Source organism: Corapipo altera, unplaced genomic scaffold (assembly GCF_003945725.1).
Source record: "Corapipo altera isolate COAL_440 unplaced genomic scaffold, ASM394572v1 62, whole genome shotgun sequence".
Lineage (NCBI taxonomy): Eukaryota > Metazoa > Chordata > Aves > Passeriformes > Pipridae > Corapipo > Corapipo altera.
In genome coordinates this window covers 11,260,692-11,274,552 of record NW_020884894.1, presented here as the reverse complement: position 1 = coordinate 11,274,552, position 13,861 = coordinate 11,260,692, and the positions used below count along the sequence as shown (strand labels likewise).

At 43.5% G+C, this 13,861-nt stretch overlaps 1 protein-coding gene across 1 annotated transcript in view; it reads left to right on the top strand.

The window, feature by feature from the left end:
* The window catches only part of GLG1 (golgi glycoprotein 1), a 78,022-nt gene that overhangs the window by 44,699 nt on the left and 19,462 nt on the right, over positions 1-13,861 (top strand). The window contains exons 5-8 of the mRNA XM_027646692.1: positions 5,464-5,667; positions 6,308-6,379; positions 8,590-8,773; positions 10,578-10,792. Coding sequence (XP_027502493.1) covers positions 5,464-5,667; positions 6,308-6,379; positions 8,590-8,773; positions 10,578-10,792 — 675 coding nt within the window. The remainder of the gene's footprint in view (positions 1-5,463; positions 5,668-6,307; positions 6,380-8,589; positions 8,774-10,577; positions 10,793-13,861) is intronic.

Sequence of the window (13,861 nt, the reverse complement as noted above, 5' to 3'; positions counted from 1 at the left end):
TGATGCAAAGAACAGTTTGTAGTGACTAGATGTGGGGTTATTTTCAAGGGCCTCTCTTTCCCTGTCTGCTTCAGCATAGCTAATGCAGGCAGCAATTATGTAGTGCTGCAGGAATGAGTGACTTTTTCTATGATACCTTTATCCCTCAACATAAAAACTTAAAATTACCCTATCAGCTTTTTACAGTGCTTTTGAAATTATAGCTCTTACGCTTATAACAATTAGTCTGTTAAATGAGCTATTAATGAGGGGATATATAACAAAAGATATACGGTTTTTTGGTTTAAAAAAAAAAAAAAGCTTTCCTAAGTTGTTTGAGATATTCACTGCTGTAAGCAGCTTCACACCCAGAGTGTGTTAAATTGAAGTACTGGTGTATTCCAGAAGGTATAGGTGAACCACAGAAAGCACAAAAGTAAGGACTTATTTCTGGAAACAAGAACAAAAGCAACCACAGAAGCAGGAGGAACTTGGAGGCACGACAGATTCAGACTGGTAACAGCCAAGTAACTTGCTTTCTCCATTAAGTAAAGGCTCTCTTCTAAAGTTGGGCTGAAGGACCTCATGAAATGAGAAATTGCTTTTAACAATCAGTATAGAATCAGCAGTGTAATACAGGAATCCTGGGTGTCAGGTCTGCATGTTACCTGTGGCTTCACCAAACTGAAATAACCTAAAATAACTTACAGTAGTACCGAAGGGACACAGCAGAGGGGATTTCATGAACACAAGCCAAGTGTCACATGGTAGAAGTGACCTGATGTGGGCAGGCTGGTGTGTGTAACAGGGCACAACCCTCTGTGTTGGTCTGGGTTAAGGTGGGTGAAGGGGGAGGATGGCTGGGGTGGGTGAGGCCACAAGCCACCAGGGAGAGGGAAATGAATGCAAACTTGGGGTCACCAAGTTTCTGTGGGCTAGCAAAGGGATCACTAACCAAACTTTTATGGGGGTTTATGCATGTTTCTCTCTTTCTTGGTGCCCAACCCAGAATCCTGTGCCTTGGTTTGTGAAAGTGCCTTTTGTTATGCTGTCATCTTTGGCACTGAGAGCAACTGAAGTATTCTATACTGCTATGGAAACAGCTATAAATGGCTATGCAAGCATTTCTTTTGTTGGTGTTCTGTTCTATCCCTTTGCTGCTTTGGAGAAATCTAATTTGCTCCCATCAGATGCTAGTTCTGGTTTTATTTCCATTCTTTAGCTTCTGAGAGTTACCTGTAGAGAAACAGTCATTACCCTTTTGTGTGACTGAAGGTAACTGTGAATTTAATAAATAACACCTGGACACCTGAGGAGGAAGATGAGGGAAGAGATTCATCTCTCTTTTTTTATGGAAATAAGCACAGCTAGACCATGAACTCCATCCACATCAGGCAGCTCATAGATTGCAGTATGATAGCTTTATCAGAGTAACTGGGTTAAACTGGTATTTTTAACTGTGAAAGGCACTTAAATTGGCATTCTGGAATTGGATTACCTCTTGAAGCCCCTCTGCTATCTACCCATGTTCCTTTTCTACACTTCCCTTTTTTCATTCAGCTTGATTTCTACTTTCTAATTGAATTCTGTTCCCGCTGGGTTTGTTGCTTCTGATATGGTGCTTTCTGTGCTTTCTTTTCCACGTTTCTGGTTGGGTTTCTGTACTATGAGAGCTTTAAAGTTCAGCTTGGAAGTCTTGATCTGACTGTGGACTTCATTTTGCCTTATGAAGCAGAAAGGTCATGGATGTGTCATTAGATGTGTCATTTGGAAGCATTGAGTTTTCTAACCTGTGCTGGGGAGTGTTTCAGGGGGGGTTGTTTTTATTTTCTTCCAGTTACTGGAGAAACATTTAATAGTAGTTTCAGTCACCTTTCCAGTTGGCAGTTGTGCTTTATAGCGAATTTGGTCTCCTGCTATTTAAAGATTGCTTTGTCTTCATGCAGTAGGGACCTAATTTGACATTGGTAATCGCATGGGAGCTTTTCTTCTTTGGCTGCTTGTTGGAATGAGCTGCTTTCCCATTCCTGGTAATATGTGGGGTTGTATTTAACTAATGGGTAGTGTGTAGTTGCCAGGGTTTAGCTGTTTAACCCTGGTGTCCAAGCTGTAGTTGATTCTTTGCCATAATGAAAGCTACAGAAGTGTCCATTGCACAAGTGTTGTAGCGCTTTAACAGATAATAGTTTTTCCTAAAGAAAGACACTTTAGGAGACCATTGTTTTCTTGTTGGTTTTTTTTGTGTGATCCCTAAATGCTTTGAGCACAGTTGCTCTCTTTCCTTAGTTTCACAGAAGTACTGGGCATAGAGTGGAATTGAGTTTACACGGGAAGAGCTGATCACGTTCAGCTTGGTCTTTGTTTACTCAGTGTAGTAGTGTATGTGTAGTATTATGCAGTGTACTATCACCTGGACTACTAGGAATTAGCTAATCTAAGAGCCATCCCAGCACCCCTGGTGTCCAGGTTAGCCAAGGGGAATGCTGAATTGAAACTCCTGGTAGATCTGCTGGGTGGTTTTCCATGACCTGGCTGCTCTGGCTCCAGTGAGTCAGCACAACCATCCAGTGCAGGGTGGTGTGCTGATGAGACAGGTTGTGTTTTACCCTCCCACCTGCTGCTTCTTTCTACTCTTCATTCTCTCCTGGTTACTTTTCTAGCTTCTCTCTGCAAGTCTGCAGCTGGAACAGTCTTGTGCTCAAGGCGTGGCAGGTTTCAGACAGGATAAAGTCTTCTACGGAGGAGCTTTTGAAAAATGACAAAAAAATAAACAACAGTTGGAAAACCTAAACTGTACTGGGGGGAAAGTGGAATTTCTCATGGAAAATGAACAGTATGCACGTGGCAGCTGGTGCTGGAGCAGGACTGGGAGAGCTCATGCTGTGGGATGACGACCCTTGGCTTTGGTGCCTCTGAAGCTGAGCTGACTGTGCAGGACTGTTGGCACATGGAGTGCAGGTGGAACAGGCAGCCCTGTGTGGTGCAGAGCTGGGCAGTGATGCAGGTGCCACCCCTGTGTGTCACAACTCCCTGCCATCCTTTGGGAGCAGCCTTGGCTGCCAGTTGCTTTAGAGCAGGATGGCTGAGTGCAGCTGTACACACCTTTGTTCTTCCCTTCCAGTCTGCAATAAGAGATTGTGCAGTATTAAATACAGTAAGTGTTACCCTATAATTAAAGCATGAGGTGAAATTTCTCTAAACATGTTTGTAGAGTCCTGTGCTCTGTTTGGCAGTAGTGGTAGTAGTGTGGATGCCTTCATGCACTTCTGAGGAAATGAAGAGTTGGGCCCTCCTTAAAATGGCTTAGCTAGTTAAGCCAGGGACCTGATCTGCCTGACAGTGAACCAATCCCACATGAGGTCAGGAGATCTTCCAAACAGTGTCATGTGGGCACAGGAACACTAATGGCACCACAAGAAGGCATGTAAATGCTTGATGCTAGGAGGAAAGGGCAGGACTGCATCTTTCAGGACCCAGCTGGGTTCATTTGTGTGTGTTTCTATTTCTGTTGAGTCTGACATGTTTTAAAATTGCTCTAATACAGGGCAGCAGAGTAGCCAGCCCTGCAGGGTGATCTACCCAAATGTAGAAGCTGTATTAGCAGGGTAATGCAATAAACGAGTCATGTTGTGTTGTGCACCAGCAAATGTTCATCATCCAGCATATGGAAACCCATTTTCACTAGACTATTAAAAATAGTTTAGTACTTACATACCATTGTATGACTCTGACCAGGAATCTAGACCCACACTGCAAGAAACCAGGAAATTTCTCATTTTCCTAGCCGGAAAAAGCTTCCTTTGCCCTCCTTGCTGGCTTGTAGGGGAAAGCTGCAGGTGAGTGAGTGTAACCTTGGTCTGCCTTGCCTCCCAGTTGCAACCTCACTGGGCAGGAGCAAAAATCTGCCATGGGAGATTAAAATAGTTGTGTTCAATAATTTACACTTACCAGCTTTTCAATTATTATCTGTGACTGACCATGAGAATTTGCAGAACAGTGTTCATGTTTGATGTAGTTATGGATAAATGGCAATTTTAAGTAATGTGGCAAAGGTACTGCTTACTGATATTCCTCAGAACCCAGATTTTGGGTTCAGTCCTAGGAGGTCTTTTGATATATAATTATGTTTCTTCAAAGGTACTGGTACCTGGCCAGCATAGGGAGTTGGCCAGTTCCCACTCAGAGAAAAGAGCAAACCAAAATAAGGAACTTTGGGGTGTGTGGGTTTTTGGTTCTTTGCCTTTTTTTTTTTTTTTTTTAAGGGAAAAAACTGCTTTTAGTGCTTTTAAACTGATTTTATTTCTGGGTTGTGTTTACAACTTTATAATTGGCCAATTCTGTTTGTGCTCCAAGTGTAGCAGAGTTAGGACATGAATCAAAGGCTGCCTGCTGAGGAGACACGTCAGAACAAAAAGATTTGGAAGAGCTGTGTGGCTTTGAGTAGTCATGGTGGTGTTTTATGGAGACTGCTCCCTTACTCATGCTCTGCACCAGCAGTGGAGGGATCTGCTTGACAGAGAGAGCTGAAGGGATGGCTCTGAAACGGGCACTGCAAATGCCAGCTGGGTGATTCAGCTGAATGTGAATATGCATGCCTTGTTGCATACTTCAGGTAGTATAAGCAGAGCAGCATAAATTAAGGTGGCCTTCATAGGAAAAACCTGCAGAAACCTTGAGAAATATGTACCAGAAGAATTCATCCAGAGGTATAGAGGGGGTATGGTTCTCTTTCTAAACACGTAAAAAGGATGTAGGAAACTAAATGAAGCTTTGCTGAGCTTTGCCCAGCTTCTTCCAGGCTTTTAAACAAAGCACAGGCTCTCTGTGTTTATTGACAGTCGCTGTTCATAGTCCAGAGTTGTGTCCAGGCCTGCAGGACACAGTGGATGTGGTGCACAGCATTGGGCCAGAACTGCTTTGTCCAAGACTTCATTTACCCTTGAATGCTTTGCAGTTTTTGATTCTCTTAATGGAGGAATTAGCATTGAGAAACCTACATTGGTCAAAGCTCCTTTGTGGCCTTTTTAGCATCACGAATTTTCACCACCCAAGCTGAAGGCTTGTCTCAGCATGGCAGAACTATGATTTTTCTCTCCCAAGTATATTCTTAATGCAGTACTGTTGCTTGCTGTTGCCATGGTGCCAAGAGAGCTGTGTCAGATTAAAGATAATTTGGCTGTTTTGGTAAACTGCTCTGAGCAGTGTGACTAAGTAGTGATAATCTCATTAAGTCACATTAAAACAAGCCCATAGCATTGGAGGGGGGATTTCATGGTGACCATCAGCAGGATGATGGTGTATAAAGTGTGGTTAGTACAGATATTAACTGTTGCCTCCTCTGAATGTAAATGTGGTTTAGGCTGAACTTTTGGAAGTCTATATGTAGACAGTGTTGCTTAATTAACATGGTACTTAGCCAGGATCACAGATCACTTGATTACATGAATGCTTGGTTACAGATGTCATCTCGTTCTTCTCCCATAGGATGCTCACTCACAAGGAGAGGTGGTGGCATGCCTGGAAAAAGGCCTGGTAAAGGAGGCAGAGGAGACTGATCCTCGAATTCAGGTTTCTGATCAGTGTAAGAAAGCAATTCTTCGTGTAGCTGAGCTGTCTTCAGATGACTTCCACCTGGACCGGCATCTCTACTTCGCGTGCCGAGACGACAGGGAGCGATTCTGTGAAAATGTGAGTGCTTTCCTCCTGCCTTGTCTCTACAGTAATCCATTAAAAAACACAAACCTCTGCTGGAAGAAGGAATGAAATGGTAGACTGGAGCCTGAGTGGTGGCACATAACACTGCAAATAGACACCTCGTAGCTGTCATTCTGCAATAAATCCACTGTTAAATGCACTGACCCAACAAACAGGCGTTATTTCCAGTGTGTTAATGAACTGAATTGTCATAAGTGGTTTAATGGGCATCAGAGCTGCTGTGGCAGGGAGTGGGGAGGAGGCAGTGGAGGTGGGTGACCTCTCCTTTCTACAGCTGTGAGCTGTTTGTTGCACAGAGGTAAGCCTGGTCTGCCGATACTTGTAGCACTCATCCTTGGAGCGATGAGCTGGAAAGCTGCATTGTTCAGTCTGAAGTAGCCTGTGTCAGCTGAGAGTCTTCACGCTCAAAGGGTGATGAGCAAGACTAGGTTTTTTTTAAATGCAATAAAATTTTAAAGATTTTCATTGCATAGAAGATATTGCTGTCATTTGAAATATTAACTCTAGCATGTTAGTAGTTTAAAAAAAAGAAGCCCTTAGGTGTAGTTCAGCCCTCTCATTAAGCATTGCAAATCCTAATATTAACTGTAAATGTTGCTGTTCTGTTTCACAGACTCAGGCTGGGGAAGGCCGAGTCTACAAGTGCCTCTTTAATCACAAATTTGAAGAATCAATGAGTGAAAAGGTAGGTATCCTACTGAGAAAAATCCTTACTGAAGAAATCATCAGATCATTCCTCAGTCCAGACTGCATTATTCTTTTCCAGTATTGAGGAAAATCCGTCATCTACGTGGTCGGATAATCGGCTGCTTTAACAAATTCTTTTACTTTGATATTTTTTGTGTGTCAAGTTTCAGCCTTTAAAGTTAAGGATTTAAATAAATCAAAGCTTTTGGTGGGTAATTTGGGAAGGCAGACACAGCTCAAGTGGTAGCACTGTGATGGAGCGTTTAAAGTAGCAGTCGCATCATGCTGGGGTAAGCCTTGGATAAATGCTGTCCTAATGTATGGATTAGAAACAAAATGTACCTCAGCACAGGAAGCTGCATTTGTTTCACTGTTTTCAAGTAGCACATTCTCTGGGAAGGATGCATAGCTCATCGTAGTTCCTGAAGTTTTCCTTATGATTTTCCTGACGATGTGTTTTGCAACAACAGCAAAAAAATGTTTTTCTGGACAGCCAGTCCAGAAAAAAGTTTGTATTTGTGTAGGTGTTTTGGGAAGGCAGCAATGCCTTCAATGATTTTTGGAAGCAGCATCATAGTGTTTCAGGTTGTATGGAATTATATAATCTGTCTGCAACAATATGAAGATGGATGTCTATAAAGATCTTCCCAGAGAAGATCCACTGAAGGAGCCTGATTCAGAGTCCTAGAGGAATCAGACTAATTTCCTTTTCTTAAAAGCTATCTGACAGCTTGGTTCCAGTTAACAGAGTCAGATCTGAAAGAGTGATCACTGAGGGCTTGAAACAAAGCTCCATTTTGTAGAAGGGTGTTACTGCAATGAACTGGTGCTTTTGCTTAACCTGTTTTCAGATATACTTCAGATATACAGGGACAGTGGTAGTTTTTGAGGGATGTTTTCCATGATGGGCTGTCTAAGATATGAATGTAAGGTGTAGAGGGGGTTAGACAAAGCTGTGGCAGATGACTTGGTAGGGAGAGAGAGGTGGATGCTCTGAGGGCGCAGTTTGCAGAACAGGAGGAGCACTAAATGTAGTTCTCACTCTCGTAGCTGCCAAAGTTGGACCATCTGCAAAGTCTCTAGTTGTGTAGAAGCTGTTACCCAGGAAAGAGTTCCTCCTTGCCTGTGGTGTCAGCTGCTGCATACACACGTAGCCAGCAATAGCTGCCTGGTGGGTGGCTTTGTGTAATCCAGAACTGGCTCCCTGGCTGTATCCAGGCTTTCCCTCCCTCAGGGGATGAGGTATCTGTGAACCTGTGTCTCCCTGTGTCCAGAGCTGTAAGTTTGACCAGTCCCAAGATCCCAATCATGGCACAGGAGCATGAAAGAGGGAGTGGGAATATCTCAGAGTAGGACTTTCCAGGTCCTAAAGTAAGTGTGGGAAGGAGGGGGAGAAAAGTCAAAAACCTGGTGTAAGGAAGTGGGGAGAGGGCTCTAGGGCTCCTCTGTTCCTTGTACCAAGATTGCTCCCTGTTCTCCCTGCCCTACATATGCACTGCTGCTCTTCCTTTCAAATAGGCTGAGAATGGACAAATTGGCTCAAGCTATTCTGAATTTCCTGCCACCCTCAGATTTAATTTTCATATAATTTAAACCAAAAGCTGCCAAGTGTAGCACTGTTTTTACAGGCCCTTTTTCGGATGAAATTTAGAGGGTTGGTCTCCCAGCTGCTGGGTTTGGGTTTGGCCACAGTGCATCCTTGTGAACCTCACCAATTGTGGAAAATGGCTAGAAATTCCCACGGTTAGACTGTTTTATCTGCTGTCATCTGCTCAGTGTGTTGCAGAACAAATCCAAGGAACACACTATTTTGTAAATGTGACTGGAAAAAGTTATTTCTTGAGGGCATGGGGTGAACATGTACCACAGCTGGGATAAATGTCAGCAACTGATCCTAGTTACCGGGAGTGAGTCACGCTCTCAGCCACAGCTCTTCACAAAGAGCTGGATGAATGTGCAGTCTTGAGAAGTGCTCTGCAGAGAGCTGCTGCCTTTGAAACCCTTGATCTGTTGACCTCAGTGTGCATTGTTAACTGTGTGGTTTCTATGAGACAAATGAAATTTAACTGCAGTCCAGCTTAAACCCATGAATTTTAAAGCATGAGTTGTTTTTTTGAAACGCAACTTGAAAACTTAAAAGCAGCAGGTCCAGCTCTCTGCCACCAGCACACAGGAGCTCATTCCATCGTCCCCATGTGTCCCCTGCAGTGTCGTGATGCACTGACCACCCGCCAGAAGCTGATTGCCCAAGACTACAAAGTCAGTTACTCGCTGGCCAAGTCCTGTAAGAGCGACCTGAAGAAGTACCGGTGTAACGTGGAGAACCTTCCCCGCTCCCGGGAAGCCCGGCTCTCCTACCTGTTGATGTGCTTGGAGTCTGCAGTGCACAGAGGTAAGTGCAATTAAAGACTTGTTGGGACCGTGATTTTTAAAAGTTTCTTCACCTTGAACATGTACTGACAGTCCCCTTCTCCAAGTACCTTTTCCCAAACTTTGGTTCAGAGGCAAGTTTCCACATCGTGGTGCTTTCACCACTGTTGTTTTGACAAGGAGAATGGCTGAGTAAACTGCTGTCTCCTGTTGTGTAGACAAGAAGTTTAAAATGCAAAATACCAAATCCCACTTGGACTGCTGATGTGTAGTTGCAAATCCTTCTATTCACTGTGAATTCAAGCAGCTCTTTTCCTCCTTTGTGTAGTAAGCATTAAATATGCTACAAGGTTAAAACATAGAATAGAGAACCTGTTTATCCTCGCTCAGGGAAAGCCAGGGATACTCGGTCCTCTGCCTCCTGTAAATGATGTCTTTCCTTGCAGTTCAGGAGCTTGGGTAAATGCCTTAATTTCTCTAGCTCTAGTTTTTTCCTAAATAAAAGAAGGCAAGTGTGAGAACATTATTTTTGTTCATTTAAATTGGTGTAAGCTGGACATGCCCTAACACCAGCTGCTGTCCCAAAGGCATTAGAGGGCTGAATGCAGCAGGACCATGCTTAAGGTTCTCTGTGAAGTTGCCATAACATGTGAAATGATGTGTTACATCCTCTAGATCTGCACTGGAGAACTGCTTGTTTTTCCCTTTGGCATGCAGCTGGGTGGCTTTGCAGCAGGGCTCCCTGCTGCAGTGCCTCTGGCATGGGAGGGAAAGGCTCCACAAGCAATCCCTGCATTTGTGCGTTTTTAATAACTCATTGCTTCTGATTGATGTGGAAATGATGTGTCCTGTTTGTAGAAAACTTGTGGGATCTTTTTTCCTTCTCCCTGCAGGTAGAGCAGGTGCTTTCCTGAATTACATGCAGGAGACTGCTGTTCAGTTATTAACTTCCACTTTCACAGTGGAGCAGGTTCTGCAGTGTCTGACACAAAGCACAGCCCAGGAGGAACAGTAATTATTCCACACAGCTCCACGTGTCTGTGTTACAATGCCTGGGAGCCCCTGCTGGGGTGTCTCCTGTTCCATGGGGTGTTGTGCACATATGAATAGGTTGTGATGAGGACTGGGGGGAGGATGTAACAAAAAAACCAACATGGTCCTTTGGATGAAAAAAAAAACCCCAAACTGTCTACATGGGGACTGCAGGAAAGCTTATACCAGATCTAACTATTTACTACATCTAGATTTCTGTGCAGCTGCAGTGGTTTATTAGACACTCCATGCATGCTCTTGTTCTAGTCTGGTTTTTGGCTTCCTGAGCATTTATGTGCTATTGCTCTAGAAAACCTTTTCCTCAGAGAAAATGCTTAACTTGCTGTCCTGACAAATTCCTCCCCCAGTTACATATCAAACTGGTGAACTGCCAGAGGAGACTTACACAGTGGAAAAATGAGCCCTTGAGCATATGGGGTAAAGCTGACTTGTGCTACAGAACTGCAGAGGGGGCACTCTCAGGTGTTCTTCAGAAGCAACTCCTATAATGTGAAATCCAAAATAAGATTAAGAGAATCTTTCAGGAATCCTTTTTTTTTTTTTGAAAACATGTTGAATCCTTGGACTGGCTGTATTTTACAGGTTCATTTAAACGACAGGAGCTACCCCAGCACTGGTTTAATGCCAGCACGTCCTCTCCAGCACACTGGTTGCAGTGTGGTGTTGTTCAGAGCGCTGACATTGTCCCTGCTCTTCCAACACAATGGCAGCTCAGGTCAAGAAGGGCTCTGCTAAGCGCTGAAGCTAAATCACATCTTGTTCTCTTGGCTCAGGTCGGCAAGTGAGCAGTGAGTGCCAGGGTGAGATGCTGGATTACCGGCGCATGCTGATGGAGGACTTCTCGCTGAGCCCGGAAATCATCCTGAGCTGCCGAGGGGAGATCGAGCACCACTGCTCGGGGCTGCACCGCAAGGGCCGCACCCTGCACTGCCTCATGAAGGTGGTGAGGGGGGAGAAGGGCAACGTCGGCCTCAACTGTCAGCAGGCAGTAAGATGCTCTTCTGTCACTTCTCCTGTGCTTTGCTCTGTTGGTAGAAGCACTGATTTGTCTGTGAGCGTTTTGCCTCGTGATGGAGGTGCTGCTGGAGTCAGCCTGGCTCTGCTGGGTGCCAGTGAATGCTGGAGGCAGTTGTGTAAGTGGTCGTGGTATGAAGTGTAACCTGGTATCTGGCAGCACATTAGTAATGGTGGGGTTTTTCCCCCTCAGAAAAATACATTTTGGATTGTCCTGCTCTGGATTTTGTATTGGATAGGCCTTGCCTTGACAAAAGACTAAACATCTCTGCTAGATTTAGGAGTAGGGCATCAATGTAGGGAGCATAGAATGGGGTAAGAGGGTTAAGGAATGTGTAAACAAGGGTGCTACAGGGAAAGGGATAGGGACAAGGGATGCTGCTTTTAGAGTCTACCTATAAAACTTACAAGGCTTACCAATATTAGAAAAATAAATAAAAAAAACAAAACATTAGGGGCTTAAGGCATCAATCTCCTGTAGTTCTTCTCTAACAGCTTTTAAGTCATGAAATTCTCTCCTGAGTGCAAGATGTAGGGAAACTTGCTTTTTGTAATTTTAAAATATTCCCTCTCTGCTTTTCCCCCTATGTCCTGTCCTTGGAAATGCACAAAACCTTCTCGAAGCACCTTCCCACTCAGTTTTATTTTTATTTCATTCAACTAAAATGATGGAAATGGAACTTCAGGGACAGAGAGGTACAACAGACTGCTGCATGTTGGTGGAGTTGCAGCCACTGAAGGAAATTCAATTTTTCTCCAAAATACCTTTGTGTAAATTGGGATAATTCTTTTACCTTTTCATTTTGACCCAGATACATCCTGTTTTTGGTTTTTTTACATTAAAAAACAATAATTTAATTTTTGTTCAGACTCATTAGTGCTTTTTAATATATTACATTTTTGTACTTAATACTCGTCTATGAGCCCAGAAAAGTGGCATCAATGACAAAACTGGTGAGGGATATTAGTGCTGATGTAGGAATTTGGGGAGATGCACGATCATGACTTCCTGCAATAGATGGAACCAACAGCTTAAAGCCTGAGCCCCTTATAGTGCCAGTTGGTGTATATTATCACAGGTAAATTAATATCTGTTCAGTTTTTGTAAGGCATAGGGTGTTTTGTGCTGAAGCTCATTTCTGCACAAATACCAAGTGTGTTGGAGCAGCAACAAGTCATTTCTGCAGGGAGCTGGAGTGCACGACTTGTGCTTTGCAGCCCTTGTGTGAAAAACTGCATATTTGTTTCTCTTTAAATTTGAAGTTGAACCTGCTGCCTCAGAACCTGATTATTTGCAAACTGTCATAAGATCACTTCATCTTGGGAATGACTTCCAGGTCATGAAGAGCGGGTTTGGAGCAAGTCATAAGTTAACACAGGAGACCCCCAAAAATGATAAGTGATTTCAAACTTTTAAAGAAAAATATCTGTAGAAATCTGTAGCAAGTTTGGGGGTTTTAACATTCTCTTACACTTGAGCTACTGCTTTATTTTTGTACAGTAAGTTGATGCAATAGTACGGCTTGTCCATGACTCCCCTTCAAGTTAAATGTGTTCTGTTCTCTGCAAAACACAGCAGGAGCAAATTAAGTGTTGATTTTATAAAATACAATTAGCTTGTCCTTATTCTTCTGGGCAAGAGGAAATAGATTATTGCAAGACTGTGATAAACATTCCAATGATCTGAGTTCCTGAAGACTGGCATGGTACTATTATACAGCTGCCAACAACTTTTGAGGTACTAAATAATTTATTGTTATTTTTCGTATTTGAATGGTAAGGGTTGTCTCAGCTGTCAGTGGCTTTGTTCTGTTTTGATTTATTGTGTTAGAATCAGCTTCCTGCTTTTACCTTCCAAATTAGCTTTTCAAGGAAGAGACTGTTATTGTCTGAAACCCTTCCAGATACTGTGTCATGTGAGGTTGGCCCATATGACAGGCCCTGAAGAAGGCAAGTTAGACATCCATCCTCTCAGAGTTCCTTTTGGGTACCTAGAGAGCACCTTTGACATATGGTTCTGCTATGGTTGTTGATGGTAGAAGTGCTGGTCTGTGGCACCTCTACATTTTCACCTGCAGAAACAGTAGAACAGCAGGGGTGCCCTGGGGTGGTCCCAGCAGAGCTGGCTGCAGTGCTTGGGGTCCATCTTCAGGTGTCTTCCCTGTGGAGTCAACAAGTCATCTCTCCATGCTTTTAGCAGCATCATTAGGTAATGCTAATACAGCACCTTGATTTCTTGGCTAACTCAAAGCAATAGGGCTTGTCCTGAAGTTCTTCCTTCTAGAAGCTCTATGACCAGACACACCTGCCCAGACAGTTTGCCCAAGGAAGCTGAAAGAGGAAGCATCTAATTTGGATCTGGTTTTGCTCTTGTGTCTGTGAAGGTTTACTCTGATTCAGCCTTATGAAAGGAAGATGTTTCCCTCTCTGCCAAAAGCAACATAAAAGAGTCCTAAAACAACAAAACACAACCAAAGAACCTCCGTGATTTTATTTTCCTACAGGAGCATCTGCTCTTACCCTTTCCTGCAGGTAGAATGTGACTGATTATTTGTATTTAAAGCTGTCAATGAAATACATTCCCAGATATTCTCAAACTCCAATATTTTGAACTGAGAAGTTCCATTTCTTGTGAGGCACCTCAGGCAGAGTGATCTTTTGCATACGAGAGTTCGTGCTCACGCTTCACTGTGCTGTTGGGTGAGAAGCACATCTAGACCCAAATGTCTGAGCCATGTGGGGCTTTTGTCTCGGTTTTGTTCAATGAACTTTTCAAAATGCCATTGTGTCCTATGAATGGTAGAAGAACAATGGCTTTCTGTGCAACATAAGTGGTTCAGCCTAAGTCAGAGGAAGAACTGAGTGTGTGTTCAGCCCCATCTTGCCAAGCTGGGATCTTAAGGGATCCTCCACATGGGGAGGGTGGGTCTGCAATTCTGTAAGTCATCAGACAGCAGATAGAAGGGTCACTTAATTGTGAGCATGAGCTCTACAACTGTACTGGCAATGTCTAGCACCTGTGGTGTTGCTTAGTGGAAGGAAT